Source organism: Schistocerca gregaria, chromosome 3 (assembly GCF_023897955.1).
Source record: "Schistocerca gregaria isolate iqSchGreg1 chromosome 3, iqSchGreg1.2, whole genome shotgun sequence".
In the NCBI taxonomy this organism is placed as follows: domain Eukaryota; kingdom Metazoa; phylum Arthropoda; class Insecta; order Orthoptera; family Acrididae; genus Schistocerca; species Schistocerca gregaria.
The window spans coordinates 956180394-956202528 of NC_064922.1; the positions used below are offsets into that span (position 1 = coordinate 956180394).

Genomic DNA, 22135 nt, shown 5'->3' on the forward strand with positions numbered 1-22135 from the left:
GAAGTAAATCCAAGGTAATCTTGCTAGATGTCTAGCTTTTGCTGCTGTAGCAGTGGCTAGGATTCAAACTGAACTATTGAGAAAATGCCAAACAAACTGGCTTTCAGATATCATTTGATAGAACAGAAGTAATGACTAACATAAAAGCTGCCTCCCCACACCTCTGGTCATGTTACGGAAATGTCAGCAGAGTAGGAAAACTGAAGTACCTGGATGAGATCATTATGAGAAAAAAGAGAATTGACATGGAAGCAGTTAAGGCATAAATATGCAAACTTGAAATAGACTTCCAAAAGTCTTGCACGATCTACAAGAAAAATGCCTTTCATAAAACCTAAATACATAATTATGAAATGCTTCTGAAGTCAGTAGCTATGTATGTAGCCAAACCCTATCCGTAAATGCAAATAAAGGCCATCCTTGAAGAACCAGACAAAAAAAAAGAGCGCAGAATCATTAGGGCAATTGTGGGATCCAATTACATAAATGTAATCCACAAGTCTGTGGCAAAGGCGAGAAAGTATGACACAATCTACAAAAGAAGTGTACAATTTTACAATTATCTAGAATGGATGGGCAGGATCTTCCTCTTTCTTTCTGCAAGCCTCAAAAACAGAGTGCCGTGGTTTATTAATCCCAAAGACGACCTCCAACTTGTACCAATCAAACCTGAAGATACCTTTGACAAGACTCTTCTGCAAGAACACTGATGAATGGGCTACACTAAGATACAGGACCAAAAAGATGATGCCGTGTCCCCTTTGGATGGAGGAGTGTAAGCAAGTTCGTTGAGAAAGAATTAAGGACATTTGGGCTGAATTAAAGTTCACTGCCAAATGCAACAAGATTTAATTTGGTCTTAGACAGTCCCAGCAAAATATCAATATAAAGACAAACTGGAGGGCTGTCTCAAAGCTTGCTAAAAACCATGAACTGATAATATCGCCAACTGCCTCTGTCATTTTTTGTGTTATTTATGATGTATTTTGCTTCTTTAATTGTTTTATAAATAATTAATATCTTCATTTACGTCATTTCTCATCTGATGACTGTTTTATATCCTGAAGTAAGAGCAATTCTACACAGGAAAGCCATGTGTATATTTGTGATTCTTTTAAGTTACTTCTATTGCAATTTAGGCTTTCATCTGTATTTCATTGTGATGGAGTTCTGTGTCAGTGGATACTTACAGTAGGTGCAATGTAGTGAGCATGTTTAACATTGGTTGGATTTTCAAAATGCTCGTGCTGCTGATCAACATACTCAATTACTCGATTCTCCTTTGTTGTCGAAAGACAGATGTAATCAAATATCTGGAGATGTTGCACCATCTCACAGAGTCCAACACCACCAGCATGAGGACAAACTGGAACTGTAATAAAGAAAAAAATAATTAATCCTTCCTTTATTTCCATAAATAAAATGGAAAACACCAGCTTTTGAAAATGTAGAGCTGTCATACAAAGTTTTTGTGACTTCCTTCAGAGTCAAATGTACACGGAGGTGGGGGGGAGGGGGGGGTTGGTTGGTTGTCTGCCTGCCTGCCTGCCTGCCTGCCTGCCTGCCTGCCTGCCTGCCTGCCTGCCCGCCCGCTTAATGTTGTGATTTGGAGGTCAATGGTAGATCAGTGGTGACTTATCGTTTCATCCAAATCCTCCTCCAGAACAGACATTAAATAAACTTATATTTTAATCTTTCTGTCCAAAAGAGGAATGTGAGTTTGAATGCTTGACAGTCATCACCACTTTTCGCGTGTGTATCCATCACTTGAATCTTCAACATAGAAGGGAGTGCAGGTCTATCATGTGAATTATTATTTTTGTCTGATCCACAATTATTGTAACAATTATTTTTAATGCTGCAAAATACATGGCATTATTTTATTTAACAATTTAAAATAGCCCTCAATGTGATCCCTCAGGTTTTCTCTGTGCAAATGATTAATAGTGTGCTTCCAGGTGTTCTGCTGAGGTGTTGGTTCCATTTTATGCACAATATTTTGATGACTGACCTAGCCATCTTCTTCAGGTATGATGTGTTTTGATGTTTTGTGTGTTTGCTGACTGGACTCCAACCATATTGTGAACTAGTTTCTGGGACAGCATAATTAAGAAGTCTATCAAAATGTAGGTGTCAGAAAACCTGAAAAACAGGGAATGCACTTGGAGGCTAGCACTCAGTTTATTAAAATATTGCATCATAATGTCCACCAGAGTTGGAAGAAGGTGAGAGAATTACTTTTACATGTGTGGTGTCTTTGCTTTCGGGATGTGTGGTGTCTGTTCTTTCGGGCACATCTGAAAGAACAGACACCATGCAGTCGTGATTTGCATGGATGTATACATACGGTACATGATGAAAGAGAGATACCAACATTAGCTGCATGATGGCATTGATATAATTCACTGGTGACAAGTGAAAATTAATGCTGGACTGGGAATCAACCTGGATTTCCCATTTAAGGCGGGCAGTCTCCTTACTCGCTTCAGCTATCCAAGCACGATTCTTGTCCAACCCAAATTCCCAGCTTGCCGCACATTGATTTCGTACCTCCTCTGGTCCATTTTCCTTAGTGCTTGCAGTATCTCATACGATTCTTACAAGAAAATGGCCTAAATATTACTATTATATGTGTTGTGTCTGTTCTTCTGGACATGTCCAAAAGATAGTCAAATAGCTAAAGCGATTAACACGACCCCTCACTTAAAGCAGGAAATCCAGGATTGAGTCCCAGTCTGGCACAAATTTTCACTTGTTGCCATTGAATTATTTCAGCGCTCTTATGCAGCTGATATTGGGTTTCTCTTTCATTGTGTTGAGGGAATTTGAGTTTCACCAATATCAGTGCTGTCCGTGAAAAACCAAGGGGGATAGGGGGCATCAGAAATAAAACTCAGTTATAAATAGCAGAGTGGGACCAAGAACGGTTCACAATCTGGTTTGTATCCAGACAGCACAACACACAACAGCATAGCTTGCAGTGCCTGAAGTAGAAAGCTGGATCAGTAGATATTGTGCATAAAATGAAAACAACAGCTCAGCAAAACCACAAAAGGCTATCGAGCCCTCAATAGTCTTATAATTGTCCTTAAACTGTAATACATAACTTTATTTGTATGAGCATGTGTTATGTAACAATATATGACATAACTAAACATGGTGTAGGAATAAGTATAAGGACTAATGATGTAGGCATGTCTCATTCTGCATAAATCTTGGGCACATTACAAGGACTTAAGGAATGATTACACAACAATTCAGGGGAACTTATATTTTGTAAGCTTTGTTTGAGCCAGCTGAAAATCAAATGATCAAAGAATGCAATTGGCAGCATTTGTGTACACTGTTGCCCAACTTATTGGCATAAGAGATTCACGAAAATCAACACTGAACAAAGTGCAATACTTTTGCTTATGTGTATATTGATTACAATATGTGCCAACAATTCTGATAATTGATTCAGATGTGTGTTGTGTGTGTTACCAATTTGCATTGTTCAGAAATATAAGGATGCTGTACAGATGGGTCAAAGTAGTTCATTGATGAAGTACGGAAGCCTGGCGAAGTTGCCCAGTTCGCCGCTCAGCTGCGGCTATGCTCGCTTCGCCTCGCTCGTACAATAAAGCTTCGTAATACTTCATAATTTTACCAACAGATGGCCAAACTATGCAGTATCTTGCACGCAATGTTTTGCGCTCTTATAGCGTCTGAGTTAACTTAAATAGAGCATGGTTGAAAGGGACAAAGGAAAGATAAACGGAGAAGCCTGTCGCATATGAAGAAAGTATTATATTTAATTTTGCTCGACATTTTCTCAACACAGGTGAAAAATTGGCCACAGCTCAGAAGTTCATGAGACATCCTTAAAGTAGGGTTGAATTGATCAGGATGTGGTTGCAGTGTTGAACATGGTGAAGAACATTGTCCTGTTGCTCACTGTACTGTGAACTGTAGGTTTCACCTGAGAAATGTGTGGGAATCAGTGCCCCAAGGGAAGGGATCATTTCAAGTGTTCAAATGTGTGTGAATTCCTAAGGGACTAAACTGCTAAGGCCATCGGTACTTAGACTTACACACTGTTTAAATTAACTTAGACTAACTTATGCTAAGAACAACACACACACCCATGCCTGAGGCAGGACTCGAACCTCTGACGGGGGGAGCTGCACGGATTGTGGCAAGATGCCTCACACCGTACGGCCAGGGTCGTTTCAGTGCCGCCTTTTATGCCAGCTCCTGAGGGCGTTTTGTGTTGATTCTGAGAGGCTATGTGTCTCAAATATTTTCCTTGGCTCCACATAAGAAAACTGGGTGTTGTAGTTCTGACTGCCATCACAGAGACGTCAAAGGAAGGAGTAAAATGTGTGTAAGAGAGTGTGTTACGACCTTCCCATCATGTGACACATCCATGATTGGGCAGAATTGTGGTGAAATTTGATGCCAATGTCAAATCATTCACCCACCTTAAATCTCATTTGAGCTTTAGAGTTGTGACTTTTTTTTTTTTTTTTTTTTTTTCATGTGTCGTCACCCTGCTGTTTGAAGCGTTGCCAAACCAGGGCATGATGATGTAGAGTTCCGTACTTTTGCACCATTACAGAGGTAGGCTGTAGGCACCTTTGAGCTAAATTTCAAATGTATGCATTACAACGGGAGACAATAACGAGGTTTCGAAAAATTGATACTTCTTTTTTGTTGTGCACTGTATCAACATGTCTTTTATGAACTTCCTGATACGGGAGTACTCCATGAAGTCTTTAAAAAGCTTTGCAGTTTGGATATGGTAGTGTAAGCTACTGAAATTATTTTAGCAGAAAAATTTTGTGCATCTTCTGTATCGTCTGAAGCTTATTAGAATGCCACCAATTCCAACTGATTTCAGTGTCTATTTTTCAACAATGATAAATTTTTGATGAAAATATTCCACAAGGGTCAAGAGATGAATTATACTTCATAGGAATAACAGCTACAAGCTATCTGGTAAACAATTATATATTGAAGAGAAGTGGTGGCCCCTTTGACTATGTCACAGTACAAACTTACTTTTGGTCACAGGAGACTTTCAGCTGATGGCCTAGCACCACATCCGAAAAGTATGAATTTGACTATGTATTACAAATAAATAGGTGAGATATCTGCTCATGGCCCAAAATCTCCTTTGAAAAATGCAATGGAGCTGTGAACAGCAATGTAAACGGCATACCTCAATGTTTATGCACACATGGTCCATCAGTTAGTTTTTGTCATGTAGATTGCTGCTCTTCATAATGGCAGATATCCTAAGCATTATGAATGTTCTGGTACTGCAGCATAATAAATGCAAAATTATTTTTACATCTGACTAAGAGTTCATAATACAGGTTGCATTTTAGAAAGAGCCAATAGAATGCAGCTTTAAACATACCTCCCAATTTGTAAGCCATTAGGTAAACAGACAATATCTCATTGACACCACCAATGCGACATGAATCAATCTGACAATATTGCATTCCACCAGCCTGCAGAAATTGCTTGAACATTACGCGGTTGCAGCACATCTCTCCAGTTGCCACACCAATCCCAAGTGGTTTCAGTGCCTATTTTGTTTAAAAATGCACAGAAAAACAATACATTATTTTGACATCAAATTTATTTTGTTTCCAATAATTCCATTTCCTAAAATATTTAATTATAGTTACTGGGCATTTGCTGTACCTTGGCTATTGCAGCATGTCCAAGAACATCATCAGGGGAAGTAGGCTCCTCGATCCAAAGTGGCTTGAACTCGGCCAGTTCCTTCATCCAGTCAATAGCTTGCTGTACGTCCCAATTCTGATTGGCATCTACCATCTTCAAGAAAAGGATGCCAATCAAAAATGTATGTTATAATATAACTCAGTATTTGCAAAGTCAACTTTTACCTACACAAAAATATGTGCAGATTGGGACCAGGATGTAAGAAACATAAGATTACTTTTAAAACATCATGAACTTTCAGAACTACACATTTCTTATTTGAAAGGTAAAGAGGAATAACTAGGAAAAAAACAAAATATTAACATAGTTTCATACAGCTGAGAATCAAACGCGGGCCCCTGCGGTTGGCACTCAGCAACACTCACCCTACAGCTACCGAGGCGGACTTCCCAGTGACTGACTGATGTGTGCCACACAGAAACATAACAGCACATAAAATTTATCTAGTGTTTGAACAAGCTACCACTTTTTACTCTCTCTCTCTCTCTCTCTCTCTCTCTCTCTCTCTCTCTCTCTCTCTCTCTCTCTCTCTCTCTCTCCCGCCCCCCCCCCCCCCCCCGCACGCACGCACACACACGCACACACACACACACACACACACACACACACACACACACACACACACACACTTGTGTGATTTATGGAGAATGATAACTGGGAAAGTGGAGAATGGCACATTAGTTACGGGCACTCTATTATATTTCATTTATATATCATTATTGGATAATGGATAATTCATTCAGCTGTTTTACTGATGTTATTTGATACATATAATAAATCAGTTTAAAAATTATACAGTTTCATCTTCAGACGTCCTTGTGACAGTCCAACTCATCCAAAACACTCAAATAAAAAAGTGATCCAAAACATTGGCAAACTGAAAGTCAGTAGTGCTACTGTAAGCGTAAAATATGCCAGTTCTTGTGTACATTCGATGTGAAGCTACTGGGGCTGTGGTGCACAGCATTTTCAGCCACTGGGCATCTGGGTTTGGGGAAAAGTAGTGTTCCACAACAGCAGGAGCAACACTACGGGGTATGTTGACATGCAGGAACATAAGCCCAGCATGTAGTCTAACGATAATAGGCCAGGAACCATGGAAATGCATGAATTAATTAGTCAATGTCTTGTACATAAAAAGGGAGGATACTGTGGAATATTGACTGAAAATGTTGATCGACCAAGAAACTGTTTCTTTGGGAGCACTGTAGCCAGGTATGGTGATGTGACCAGTAGACAGACTAGTGAGTTTCATTTGTCTTGCTTTCAAAGACGTGAAAAGTAGGTCTGGTGTAACATGGAGAGAGAATCAAGACACAGGTTTTGTTGGAAGCCATATTGGACTTACAGAATGGGACCATAGCGATAATGATTGTAAGCAGAGAGAGTGTAAATCTATCAGAGTACTCAGCCTGTGTCTCTCATCTTTGCCCATCTCAGTTTTGACATATTGTCATTTTGTCAGTGCTGCTGAAAGTGACATGTATCCCCTTCCCTCCCTCAAATTACCTCCTCATCCCACAAATAGCCAGACATGGTCACTACAATTGTAAGGGTTGGTTGCATGTTATTTGTGTGTGTGTGTGTGTGTGTGTGTGTGTGTGTGTGTGTGTGTGTGTGTGTGTTTTAGGGATGGAAAAGGGGGGGAGAGGAGGGAGGGAGGGAGGGAGGGAGGGAGGGAGGGAGGGAGGGAGGGAGGGAGAGAGAGAGAGAGAGAGAGAGAGAGAGAGAGAGAGAGAGAGAGAGAGCGCGCACATGCATGTGTGTCTCTGTCAGTGATTGGTGGTTGCTTCATCATTTTTGTTCTTTGTAATAAAAAATAACAGAAATATAGAGGAAAGATTATTATATTCTGCCTGTCATCATTTAATGTTATCATTCTCCCTACAGCTTCTATGCAACATATCTGTTATATTTAATCTAGTTTATGAACAATAAAGCATTGCAATAGAAATATTTTCCTGACTTTTTTCTAATGATGTTACTCTTTATTTGACCCGTTTCTGCTGTACATGCATATGAATTATTTTTTTATATTTATGTTTTTTATATACAAGGTGTACAAAAATGTGCCAGAAAATGTACGCCTAACGATTTATTCTTCTAGCGTTTTATTCTACATGGGTTAGTGCAAAAGTCATGGCAACTATTTTTTTTTTTTTTCCTTGCTGATACGGGAGCAGACCAGAAACTGCTGTTGGTCATGTTAAAGCTATGGATGCATAGTGTATATTCACAACAACAGATGGTTCTATGATCACTGGTAGCAGCATATAGTGCACTACGAAATCAGTTGTGTGGAAAGTGTCATGCGAGATTGAAGTAACCCATTTTGAGCAGTGCACAAACATCAAAATAACTGTTCTCCAAGGAAGAAATGCGAAAGAATGTCACAGTGAATTGGTGGAAGACCTTGGGAATAATGCCCTCCACACTGTATGGTAGCACAGCTGGTGGGAAAGTTTCAGCAGGAGCATGTGGCAACTATGATAAGCAATGCTTGGATGACCTTTCAGTGTGCAGACCAGTGTGGCATGTTCCATCACTGAGTAGCTCCTGGAGGAGACAGACAATGGACGCTACTGCAGATAGAAAGGGCAAGCGGTATTGAGAAATGCACGATCCACAGGATATTGGGAACAGACCTACAAATGCGCAGAATCGCTTCACAGCGGGTACTACTTGAAGTGAAAGAAGTTCAGTGGTGGATTTGATACGTAATATGCTCCAAACATTTAGCACACTGCAACAGGATGGCAACCACTTCTTGTCATTCATAATCACCATTGATGAATTTTGTGCCACGCGTTATGAACTGTAACTCAAAAGGTTGATCCACAGAGTGGTGACGTGCCTGATCACCAAGGCAACAGAAGTTGTATCAGAATCCTTCCCCTGTGAAATTGACAGTGATTGTCATGTATGATGTCAGGTGTGTCACTGTGTGCCACTTTGTTTCTCAAGGCAGAGTAATGAGCACTGGAATTTATTGATGTGACAGGTATGATGTGGCATTTGGGAGGAACATCTCTGGATCTTGTGGACGATTCAGTCATATGGCAAGACATTGCAAAATCACATAAAGCAGAGTATGAATGATGGCAACTGCGACACTGGGAGTGGGAAGGATAGGAGCACCCACTGTATTCTCCTGAGCTTTCGCCCAGTGATTCTCATCTCACATAAAAGATAAACGAACCACTATGTGGCAAACAGTTTGTGGCAAGAGAGGACATTGCCAATGCTGTGTGACAACAGGTGACCCAATTTAGACATGGTGTGAGAAATGGTGATGCAGATGGTGTTCAGCACCTCCCACGTTGTTGGCAGTATTGGTGAATGTTGCAGGGGACTACTCTGAGTGCCGTTAGATCCAGTTTTGTCGTGTCAAATGTATGTGTGATGCACTGTAATTATTTTGCACCATCAAACCAGTATTGTCCTGTACACTACCATAATAAATATGTGAGGTGCAATGTTCACATGTTCTTCAGTGTCTATACAGATAATCCCCACCTTGTCCTTTCATCTGCACATGTTGCATTTTCCAGATGGGCTGGTATCTGCAGGATAAAAACAGTTGCAATGACTTTTGCCCCAACCATCATTTATACAAATTACACATTTACAAAACACATTTACAGCTACAAAAATTGCTCGAAGTGACCACTCTCTGCTTCCATGCATTCCCTGAGCCTGCATTCCAAATTTGGTCAAATCAATTTTCAGTATGCTCTCTCAGAGCGTCAACATTTGGAATATGAGTTTAAATGTCCCCATAGGAAAAAATCCATTGGATTCAAATTGGACAATCAAGCAGACCCTTTAATGGATCCCCCTCGGCCAATCCACTTGTTCAGAAACTAGTTATCAAGATACTGGTAAAATATCCATGTAAAGTTAGGTGGAGCACCACATTTTTTGGGTGATATATAGAGGTACATCATCAAGTAAACAACTCTTGTTGGGAGACTGTAGATTCAGGTGTCTAGCGAGATGGTTCAAATGGCTCTGAGCACTATGGGACTTAACATCTGAGGTCATCAGTCCCCTAGAACTTAGAACTACTTAAACCTAACTAACCTAAGGACATCACACACATCCATGCCTGAAGCAGGATTCGAACCTGCAACCGTAGCAGTCGTGCGGTTCCAGACTGAAGCGCCAAGAACCGCTCGGCCACCGCGGCCGGCTCTAGCAAGATGTTGCAGAAAGAAGTGGAGACCAATGAGATGATCACGAGTAATTCTGTCCCACACTGAAGTTGAACTTCTGTCGATATCTGCCTTGCCATACTTCACGACCATTACTAGCTCAGATGTGACTGCTGTGATAATCGATGACCCCATCACATGAAAAGCCAGGTGAAACAGTGAATAAAGTACATGCTAAGAACTGCTGAAACTCAATACAGAGCCCTAAAACACATTGGCTGAAAGTTTGTGTCATTTACTCCTTGCACATGTTGAAGGTGATAAGGGTACAGAAGATTTTCATGCGGAATGTTCCAGATCATCAAGTGATTAACCCCGTCCCTTTCCACAATTCTCCTTGTACTAGGTGATGAAGTTTCATCAACAGTGTGAAGAAACTGTTCTTCTAGCTCAGGCATTTACATATTGCAGGTTTCCTTTTATTTGCAAGTATCTTCTCAAATGAGCTTGTCTCTCTCAAGCGTTGGTGGTATCATAAAAACATTCTTCCAGAAGCTAACTGCCTCCCAGAGAAAAGCTCAGCATAAAAAGCTGACATTCTGCATTTGCAATTCCATCTGTTAGGCCATAAATGTAGTGCATATCTGCCATTTCAGACATTGAACACATCCTTGTGAAGCATTCTGGTGGAAGTTACCGTAAACAAGAATAAGTGAAAACACACATTTCAAGATAATCACACAACCAGGAATCGTTGCAAGGAATTCCTTTCATAGCTTCCTAACAAAGGATTTTTGGACCCATGTTAATACGAACATTTTGTAATGTTTTACTGTCAAGAACAAATCCCTAAATTTTCTGATACATGTTTTTATACACCCTGTATAATATTATGGATAGAATACTGAGTAACAAAGCACCAGAATAAGCACTGTCTTATGTATGGGTTCTCATTCATTTTTAAAATAGGATCAGATTTAGTTTTCACAATTTTTGCACTTTCTATTTAAGAAATATGTAAGTAAATCAGACAAGATAGTTTTTGTCTACATACCAATTTATTGTCCCAGCCGATGATTTCTCTTACTATTTTACAACGACGTTTATCATCCTCTAAATTTTGACCAACTTTAACTTTGAAACATGTGAATCCCTGTGAAAGGTACTCTCGGCAAAGATCACGCACACGTTCAGATGAATAACCTAACCAACCTGTAATGTAAAATGAGTATAAGTAGGGTTAGTTGATATATCAATAGTAAATGAAATTTCAAGTGCAGATATACTCTCCTTCACTCCCTCAGAGTCGCTATTGTTTTATTGTGCTGCCCTATTGCACTGCTGCCAGGTAATCTGCGAATATCTTACTTTTCTTTAAAACTGAGATGCAGTGTCAGTGAGGTACATCTAGATCTACACCTATATCTACATACATACTCTACAAGACACACTATCATGCATGGTGGAGGGTACCATGTACCACTATCAGTTATTTCCTTTCCTGTTGCACCTGCAAAAACAGTGAGGGAAAAGTGACTTGTCTATATGCCTCCGTATATGCCCTTATATCTCTGATTGTAATCTTTGTGGTCCTTATGCGAAATACACACTGGTGATAGTAGAATCATTCTGCAGTCAGTTTGAAATGCCATTTCTCTAAATTTTCTCAACAGTGTTTCACAAAAAGAGCATCATATTCCCTCCAGGGTTTCCAATTTGATTTCATGAAGGATCTCCGTAGTACTTTTTGTGTTAATCAAACCTAATAGTAACAAATCTAGCAGCACACCTCTGAATTGCTTCAATGTCTTCCTTTAATCTGACCTGGTGGGGCTCCCAAACATTCAAGCGTACTTAAGAATGGGTCGCACTAGTGTTCTATATGCGGTCACCTTTATAGATGAGCTACACTTTCCTACAGTTCTCCCAATAAACTAAAATCGATGATTCACCTTCCCTACTGCCGTCCATACATGCTACCCCATTTCCTATCACTTTGCATCATTATGCCTAGATATATAATTGACATGCCTGTGTCAAGCAGCAAATCACCACACTGATGCTTACTTACAAGTGCAGTAATCCACTGTATCAACAAAGGTCCCAGAAGCCACCAGTCAAACTGACTACAACCATCCAACAGCTGCATCACCATTAACAGTGTGACATGTCGTCATTTCCTGATGAGGTGAAGGAGCTGAGTATAAGAACCTGACACACCATCTTGTTATCAGGAACTGATTTCTTGCACCTCTCCTCTAAATGCTGAATAAATTCTGGCGATGAAATTTGTGGCCACCATCAAGGATTGAACTAGTTTTGCATATCACAGCATCTTCTTCCTGTCGGTTGAATTTCTTGTCTGTAGCACGTCATCTTCGTGGTGTAGCAATTTTAATGGCCAGCAGTGCACTTGGAAAGGCCTGCTGATCAGGCTGTTCTTTTGTTAAGTTACTTTTTTAAACTCTCTCACTCACTTCAAGCATAAATAAGAGAATATTTCTTCAGCTGTCACACACCATGTTATACATATTTGTACTTCCTTTACTTAAAGGTTAAAAGAAGTTCAAGTGGGTAGCCAGGTTTGTTAACAACATGCTTATTTGGTACTGGCATACCATATCTCATATGCGATCTCTCTACCAGCCTCATATGTAGGTACATTTCAAAGCCTTGGATTTTCCTGCTTATCGCTTTAGAAGTTTTTATCCTGGTGTAGGAATTTCAGCATTATGCCGTTTTCAAGTACAAATAATTGTGTCAAGTACAAATAATGATGTCATGGCACAGAGAAAAATTATATGTGCCATGACATGGCATTTAATATTTACACTTGTTTCACATCTACATCTACATCTACTTGACTACTCTGCAATTCACATGTAAGTGCTTGGCAGAGGGTGCATCGAACCACAATCATACTATCTCTCTACTATTCCACTCCCGAACAGCGAGCAGGAAAAACGAACACCTAAACCTTTCTGTTCTAGCTCTGATTTCTCTTATTTTATTTTGATGATCATTCCTACCTATGTAGGTTGGGCTCAACAAAATATTTTCGCATTCGGAAGAGAAAGTTGGTGACTGAAATTTCGTAAAAAGGTCTCGCCGCGACGAAAAACGTCTACGCTGCAATGACTTCCATCCCAACTCGTGTATCATATCTGCCACACTCTCTTCCCTATAACGTGATAATACAAAACGAGCTGCGCTTTTTTGCACCCTTTCGATGTCCTCCGTCAATCCCACCTGGTAAGGATCCCACACCGCGCAGCAATATTCTAACAGAGGACGAACGAGTGTAGTGTAAGCTGTCTCTTTAGTGGACTTGTTGCATCTTCTAAGTGTCCTGCCAGTGAAACGCAACCTTTGGCTCGCCTTCCCGACAATATTATCTATGTGGTCCTTCCAACTGAAGTTGTTCATAATTTTAACACCCAGGTACTTAGTTGAATTGACAGCCTTGAGAATTGTACTATTTATCGAGTAATCGAATTCCAACGGATTTCTTTTGGAACTCATGTGGATCATCTCACACTTTTCGTTATTTCGCGTCAACTGCCACCTGCCACACCATACAGCAATCTTTTCTAAATCGCTTTGCAACTGATACTGGTCTTCGGATGACCTTACTAGACAGTAAATTACAGCATCATCTGCGAATAATCTAAGAGAACTGCTCAGATTGTCACCCAGGTTATTTATATAGATCAGGAACAGCAGGGGTCCCAGGACGCTTCCCTGGGGAACACCTGATATCACTTCAGTTTTACTCGATGATTTGCCGTCTATTACTACGAACTGCGACCTTCCTGACAGGAAATCACGAATCCAGTCGCACAACTGAGATGATACCCCTTAGCTCCGCAGCTTGATTAGAAGTCGCTTGTGAGGAACGGTGTCAAAAGCTTTCTGGAAATCTAGAAATACGGAATCAACTTGAGATCCCCTGTCGATAGCGGCCATTACTTTGTGCGAATAAAGAGCTAGCTGCATTGCACAAGAGCGATGTTTTCTAAAGCCATGCTGATTACGTGTCAATAGATCGTTCCCTTCGAGGTGATTCATAATGTTTGAATACACTGTATGCTTCAAAACCCTACTGCAAACCGACGTCAATGATATAGGTCTGTAGTTAAATGGATTACTCCTACTACCCTTCTTCAACACTGGTGCGACCTGCGCAATTTTCCAATCTGTAGGTACAGATCTATCGGTGAGCGAGCGGTTGTATATGAGTGCTAAGTAGGGAGCTATAGTATCAGCGTAATCTGAAAGGAACCTAATCGGTATACAATCTGGACCTGAAGACTTGCCCGTATCAAGCGATTTGAGTTGCTTCGCAACCCCTAAGGTATCTACTTCTAAGAAACTCATGCTAGCAGATGTTTGTGTTTCAAATTCTGGAATATTCCATTCGTCTTCCCTGGTGAAGGAATTTCGGAAAACTGCGTTCAATAACTCCGCTTTTTCGGCACAGTCGTCGGTAACAGTACCATCGGCACTGCGCAGCGAAGGTATTGACTGCGTCTTGCCGCTTGTGTACTTTACATACGACCAGAATTTCTTCGGATTTTCTACCAAATTTCGAGACAATCATTCGTTGTGGAACCTATTGAAGGCATCTCACATCGAAGTCCGTGCCAAATTTCGCGCGTCTGTAAATTTTAGCCCATCTTCGGGATTTCGCGTTCTTCTGAACTTTGCATGCTTTTTCCGTTGCCTCTGCAACAGCGTTCGGACCTTTTTTGTGTACCAGGGGGGATCCGTTCCATCTCTTACCAATTTGTGAGGTATGAATATCTCAATTGCTGTTGCTACTATATCTTTGAATTTGAGCCACATCTCGTCTACATTCGCATAGTCAGTTCGGAAGGAATGGAAATTGTCTTTTAGGAAGGCTTCTAGTGACACTTTATCCGCTTTTTTAAATAAAATTATTTTGCGTTTGTTTTTGATGGATTTGGAAGAAATGGTATTGAGCCTAGCTACAACGACCTTGTGATCACTAATCCCTGTATCAGTCATGATGTTCTCTATCAGCTCCGGATTGTTTGTGGCTAAGAGGTCAAGTGTGTTTTCGCAACCATTTACAATTCGCGTGGGTTCGTGGACTAACTGCTCGAAATAATTTTCGGAGAAAGCATTTAGGTCAATCTCAGAAGACGTTTTCTGCCTACCACCGGTTTTGAACAAGTATTTTTGCCAACATACCGAGGGTAGGTTGAAGTCCCCACCAACTACACTCCTGGAAATTGAAATAAGAACACCATGAATTCGTTATCCCAGGAAGGGGAAACTTTATTGACACATTCCTGGGGTCAGATACATCACATGATCACACTGACACAACCACAGGCACATAGACACAGGCAACAGAGCATGCACAATGTCGGCACTAGTACAGTGTATATCCACATTTGGCAGCAATGCAGGCTGCTATTCTCCCATGGAGACGATCGTAGAGATGCTGGATGTAGTTCTGAGGAACGGCTTGCCATGCCATTTCCACCTGGCGCCTCAGTTGGACCAGCGTTCGTGCTGGACGTGCAGACCGCGTGAGACGACGCTTCATCCAGTCCCAAACATGCTCAACGGGAGACAGATCCGGAGATCTTGCTGGCCAGGGTAGTTGACTTACACCTTCTAGAGCACGTTGGGTGGCACGGGATACATGCGGACGTGCATTGTCCTGTTGGAACAGCAAGTTCCCTTGCCGGTCTAGGAATGGTAGAACGATGGGTTCGATGAGGGTTTGGATGTACCGTGCACTATTCAGTGTCCCCTCGACGATCACCAGAGGTGTACGGCCAGTGTAGGAGATCGCTACCCACACCATGATGCCGGGTGTTGGCCCTGTGTGCCTCGGTCGTGTGCAGTCCTGATTGTGGCGCTCACCTGCACGGCGCCAAACACGCATATGACCATCATTGGCACCAAGGCAGAAGCGACTCTCATCGCTCAAGACGACACGTCTCCATTCGTCCCTCCATTCACGCCTGTCGCGACACCACTGGAGGCGGGCTGCACGATGTTTGGTCGTGAGCGGAAGACGGCCTAACGGTATGCGGGACCGTAGCCCTGCTTCATGGAGACGGTTGCGAATGGTCCTCGGCGATACCCCAGGAGCAACAGTGTCCCTAATTTGCTGGGAAGTGGCGGTGCGGTCCCCTACGGCACTGCGTAGGATCCTACGGTCTTGGCGTGCATCCGTGCGTTGCTGCGGTCCGGTCCCAGGTCGACGGCCACGTGCACCTTCCGCCGACCACTGGCGACAACATCGATGTACTGTGGAGACCTCACGCCCCACGTGTTGAGCAATTCGGCGGTACGTCCACCCGCCCTCCCGCATGCCCACTATACGCCCTCGCTCAAAGTCCGTCAACTGCACATACGGTTCACGTCCACGCTGTCGCGGCATGCTACCAGTGTTAAAGACTGCGATGGAGCTCCGTATGCCACGGCAAAGTGGCTGACACTGACGGCGGCGGTGTACAAATGCTGCGCAGCTAGCGCCATTCGACGGCCAACACCGCGGTTCCTGGTGTGTCCGCTGTGCCGTGCGTGTGATCATTGCTTGTACAGCCCTCTCGCAGTGTCCGGAGCAAGTATGGTGGGTCTGACACACCGGTGTCAATGTGTTCTTTTTTCTATTTCCAGGAGTATATAACCGTATGAGTGGGGTATTTATTTGTTACGAGACTCAAACTTTCAATAGCAGTATAAAAATTTGTATACTTATCAGCCAGAACATTATGACCACTGACCTACTATCAGCAGCGTCACGTAACAGAGAATGACTGCTAGTCAGATACATGCATGGTGCATGTAGTATCAGTGAGTGTGCTGTCCATGTGTAGAATGGGAAATGTGTGCAATCTATCTGAGTTTGACCGCAGTCTGATAGTGATTGCCCGAAGGTTTGGCATGATCATTCCGGAAACTGCACGACTTGTCAGGTGTTTGAGGTGTGCTGTGATGAGTGTCTTCAACATGTGGCAAAACACGGTGAAACCACGTCCAGACATCATTGGGCGGCCACCCCTCATTACCTATGTCGGACGTCACATGCTGGGCAGACCAGTAAAACAGGACAGCTGGTGGACTGTGGCAGAATTAACATCACATTTTCATGCCAGGCAGAGCACAAATGTGTCTGAGCACACAATGAACCAAACACTCCAAATGATGGGCCTCGCAGACAATGAGCCGTGCATGCAACAATGTTAACACCATGACATCAGCAACTATGACTGGGCACTTCACTGTCGGCACTGGATGTTAGCGCATTGGCAGAGCATTGCGTGGTCCGGTGAATGCTGATACCTTCTTCATCATGCCGATGGGAAGGTGCGAATCTTTTGTCTTCCAGGAGAACAGCTTTTTGACACCTGTACTGCGGGACAGAGACGAGCTGGTGGCAACCCCTTCATGCCGGTACCCATGGGTCCAGTGGAGCTTGTGCAGGACACCATGGCGGCCAAGGGGTATTGTAAACTGATTGCAGACCATCTACACCCCTTCATGATGATTACATTTTCTGACGACAGTGGCATTTTTCCAGAAGATAATGCACCATGTCACAAGGACAGGAGAGTGACAGAGTGATTTGAGGAACACAGTGCCAAGATCCAATTGATGTGCTGGCCTTCCAACTCACCAGATCTGAACCCGATCAACCACATCTGGGATGTGATGAACTTGGTGTCAGAGCTCATCAACCCACTTCCCGGAATTTACTGGAATTAGGTGACTTGTGTATGCAGATGTGATGACAACTCCCTCCAGTGACCTAACAGGGCCTCACTGCTTCCATGCCATGATGCATTGCAACTGTAATCTGTGTCAAAGGTGGACACACCAGCTGTTAGGTAGGTGGTCATAATGTTTTGGTTGATGACTGTACAGCCTTTAAACACCAAACCACACAGCACAACCATATTACAAGAATTTATTATGTTTATGTTGTCAGAATAAAATTTCACTCGGTAACAGAGTACAGTATATGTGACTGATTAAAATTGCGTGCCAGACCATGAATTTAAAGTAAGTGACTATATAAAAAAAAATCTACTCACCAAGTGGTGTCAGGAGAACACACACGCCATGAAAGGTTATACTTCTGCAAGCTTTCGGGGCCACTGGCTTTTTCTTCCAGCAGAATGGTTGAAGGGGAAGGAAGAGGGGTGAAGGAAAAGGACTGGAGAGGTTTAGGAAAAGGGGTAGATTTTGGAAAAGTCACCCAGAACTGTGGATCATGGGAGACTTATCTAAATCTCTCCAGTCCTTTTCCTTCACACCTCTTCCTTCCCCTTCAACCCATCTGCCACAAGAATGAGCCACTGACTCTGAAAGCTTGCTTTTATGTGTGTGTCCTCCTGCCGCCACTTGAAGGATAAATTTTTTAATCTATCCAATTATATTATATTGACAAGTATTGATTATTATTGTTGTTATATTAGATCATGAATTTAACATATGATGATAAGTTTATGCCGTCAATATATTAGTGCATTATGTGTAAGAGCATATACTGTTGACATTATGTCTATTTGAGCATATATGTAGGTTAAGTATTCATATATATATATATATATATATATATATATATATATATATATATATGTGTGTGTGTGTGTGTGTGTGTGTGTGTGTGTGTGTGTGAAAGAAACTTCCACATGGAAAAATTATTAAAAACAAAGATTCCAAGACTTACCAAGCGGGAAAGCGCTGGTAGATAGGCACAATAAACAAAACACACAAACACACACACAGAATTTCCAGCTTTCGCAACTGACGGTTGCTTCTTCAGGAAAGAGGGAAGGAGAGGAAAAGACGAAAGGATGTGGGTTTTAAGGGAGAGGGTAAGGAGTCATTCCAATCCCGGGAGTGGAAAGACTTACCTATATATATAAGAGATGAAGGTAAAAAGGAATTGAAATCAATAAGTATCAGTTTGTCAATAATTAAAAGGAAAGAAATTAATGACAACATGTTGAAGAAAGGAAATAACAATACACAAATCATCTTGAAGGTTCAGATGTTTGTGAATGCATACCAACTTGGGTAGTATATGCAGGGTAACCTACTGTCCTCATTTCTTCCTCCCTTTCTCCTTTCCCTTCTTGCTTCGATTTTAGTATTTGAATAGCCTCCTCCTTTGTGATGACATCTGATCTGTAAAAGACAGCAAGTTTCTTGCATTCATTTGGACACAACATCATTTTATAATTTTAAAAAATGCCTACAAAACATCTCTGCAAACTATTTACCATCATTAGTAAAGTGCATTTAAACTGTATTTATTTATTAACTCATTGAATCCTGTAGAACATCTCTAATATCATGCTTATAAATTAACAAAACAATATAAATATACCAAATATATGAAGAATGATCTCTCCTAAAAACTGAGCACTGTGCTTTTACTGAGTTACAAGTTTGGTAAAATTTACCATAAACATAGAAAGCTGGTGTTTACATACAGCATCATAATAATAATACAATACACAAAAGGCAGAGATAATAATAATAATAATAATAATAATAATAATAATAATAACAATAGTATCTAAAAATCTAACACTAAATTACCCTAGCTCAAATTATCATGTCATCCTCTAAAAATTCTTCTATTGAATAATAGCACTTCTCCCCCAGAATATGGTGTAGCCTTATTTTTAGGATCTCTGGCTTAGCATTAAATATATATTTTTGCCCATTAATTTGTTATATATGGTCATCCTCATATACTGTGGAGCCCATTCATATAATTTCAATTTGTGTGTGGGAAGCAGAAAATTATTTCTTGTGTTGTGTGTGTGGTTAAAATGATTGTCCTCAAATATTTTGTTTGCTGTGCAGGGAGATAACAATTTCATAAATGTATATGGAGGGTACAGTTAGGATTTGCAGTTGTTGAAATAATGGGCAACAAGATTCTGTTTCCTGTGCAGTACACATGTATCTGATAATTTTTTTCTGAAGTTTCAGTATACAAGGTACTCTACTTGAACTTCCCCACAAAATTATACCATACCTAAAGACTGATTCAAAATAACTATGATATGCTATTTTTTGTGTACTCATGTCAGTAGAATTTGCAAAACTGTTTAGTTTATTTGATAAGGAGTCAATATGTGTGTTACAGTTCAAGTTCTTGTCCACATTTACTCCTAGGAATTTGACAGTGTCAACTTCTTCCACAAGCTGATTATTGCATTGTGTTTTAAGGTCTGCACGTTTTGAGTGTTTGGTTTGGAAATTTACCATATGGGTTTTTGCAATGTTCAGTTTCAACCCATTTAATTGTAACCCGTTTTCTAGGGTATCCAGTGTGCTCACAATGAGGCTTGGTATTTTTTCTGCATCACCATCTTCAATTAAAAATAACTGATGGGGAATTGATATTTGTGGATAAGTCATTTACATAGAATAGGAACAAGATTGGCTCCAAAATGGAGCCTTGAACATACCTTGTGATACAATACTCCACTTCGAAAAATAATTCACCACATTTGAAGTGATAGAAGAGACACCACGTTTGATTCTGCAGCCTTATGTGATCATTATCCAAAGGAAAAAATGATGTTAGCTACTAGTGGGCACTGAAAAATATCAATTGGGAAAGTTGAAAAGTTGTGCAGATTTTTCTGTTTATTGAGAGCATTTGCCTCAGCTGCCTCAGCCGTCTGGACATAGTCCCTGACCAACTCAACTTTCCAACTTATTCAAATACTGCTGACACACTGCCCTGCCCATTATCCTCATTATTCAGAGCAATTTGCCAATTCCTGTAAGAGTTTGAGCGTGTTTGTGCCTCTGTACATAACTAGAGTGAGATGGCTGGTTGGCCCAGAAATTTACAAGGGGGAACCACACTGATTATGTTGACTAACCGAGCTAATGTGAGGCTCAAACAGCTTTACTTAATGCTCAACAGGTAAAGCACACTGTATAGGATGGTGTCGAAGTCCATATGATGATGATGATGATGATGATGATGGTGATGATGATGATGGTGATGAGGTCCCATACTCCGAGGAGCATAGGGGACAATGTGGGAGGCCCGCGCACCGCCCACTAGGCAAGATCCTAGCAGAGGTGGTTTACCTTTGCTTTCTTCCGACCATAATAGGGATGAATGATGATGATGAAGACGACACAACAACAACCCGTCACCTCAAGGGAGGGAAAATCACTGACTCCACAGGGAATCGTACCCAGGACCCGATGTGTGGGAAGCGAGAATGCTACCACAAGACCACGAGCTGCAGAACATAACACTAATTAGACCACTGATGATGTATGCAGCTCCAGTCTGGCGATATGCAGCTCCAACATGTCTGCTCCACTTGCAGATCATACAAAACAAAGTGCTATGTATCATAAGCGATGCACCATGACACACAAGCACCACAGACCTTCACAGAGAATACTGCCGTGAGACTCTCACAGAGGTATTCAAAAAAATTGCCACATGACAGTACAGGAAAGTGAGAATTCGAACAGTCCTTTCTTCCTTAACATGGGAAACTATGATCACAACCATAGGTGGAAACATAACAGTCCAAAAACACTCCTAGTTAGGGAAAATTAACTACCTATGGATAGCAGCCGCAGCAACACACAGACATGGCAAACACTGGTCAATACCTTAGGGGTTGCGAAGCAACTCAAATCGCTTGATATGGGCAAGTCTTCAGGTCCAGATTGTATACCGATTAGCTTCCTTTCAGATTACGCTCATACGATAGCTCCCTACTTAGCAATCATATACAACCGCTCACTCACCGATAGATCTGTACCTACAGATTGGAAAATTTCGCAGGTTGCACCTGTGTTTAAGAAGGGTAGTAGGATTAATCCATTGAACTACAGACCTATATCATTGACGTCGGTTTGGAGTAGGGTTTTGAAGCATATACTGTATTCAAACATTATTAATCACCTTGAAGGGAACTATCTATTGATATGTAATCAGCATGGTTTCAGAAAACATCATTCTTGTGCAACGCAGCTCTAGCTCTTTATTCGCACAAAGTAATGGCCACTATCGACAGGGGATCTCATGTTGATTACGTATTTCTGGATTTTCGGAAAGCTTTTGACACCGTTCCTCACAAGCAACTTCTAATCAAGCTGCGGGCCTATGGGGTATCATCTCAGTTGTGCAACTGGATTCATGATTTTCTGTCAGGAAGGTTGCAGTTCATAGTAATAGACGGCAAATCATCGAGTAAAAC

General features: G+C 41.4%; 1 protein-coding gene across 3 annotated transcripts in view; it reads right to left on the minus strand.

The window, feature by feature from the left end:
• Positions 1-22135, minus strand: part of LOC126355949 (mitochondrial enolase superfamily member 1-like) — a 94275-nt gene that overhangs the window by 5858 nt on the left and 66282 nt on the right. For all 3 annotated transcript variants that reach the window (XM_050006536.1, XM_050006534.1, XM_050006535.1), the window contains exons 6-10: positions 18949-19067; positions 10945-11102; positions 5695-5829; positions 5405-5576; positions 1191-1372 (exon numbers count right to left, since the gene is read on the minus strand). In XM_050006536.1, coding sequence (XP_049862493.1) covers positions 1191-1372; positions 5405-5576; positions 5695-5829; positions 10945-11102; positions 18949-19067 — 766 coding nt within the window. The remainder of the gene's footprint in view (positions 1-1190; positions 1373-5404; positions 5577-5694; positions 5830-10944; positions 11103-18948; positions 19068-22135) is intronic.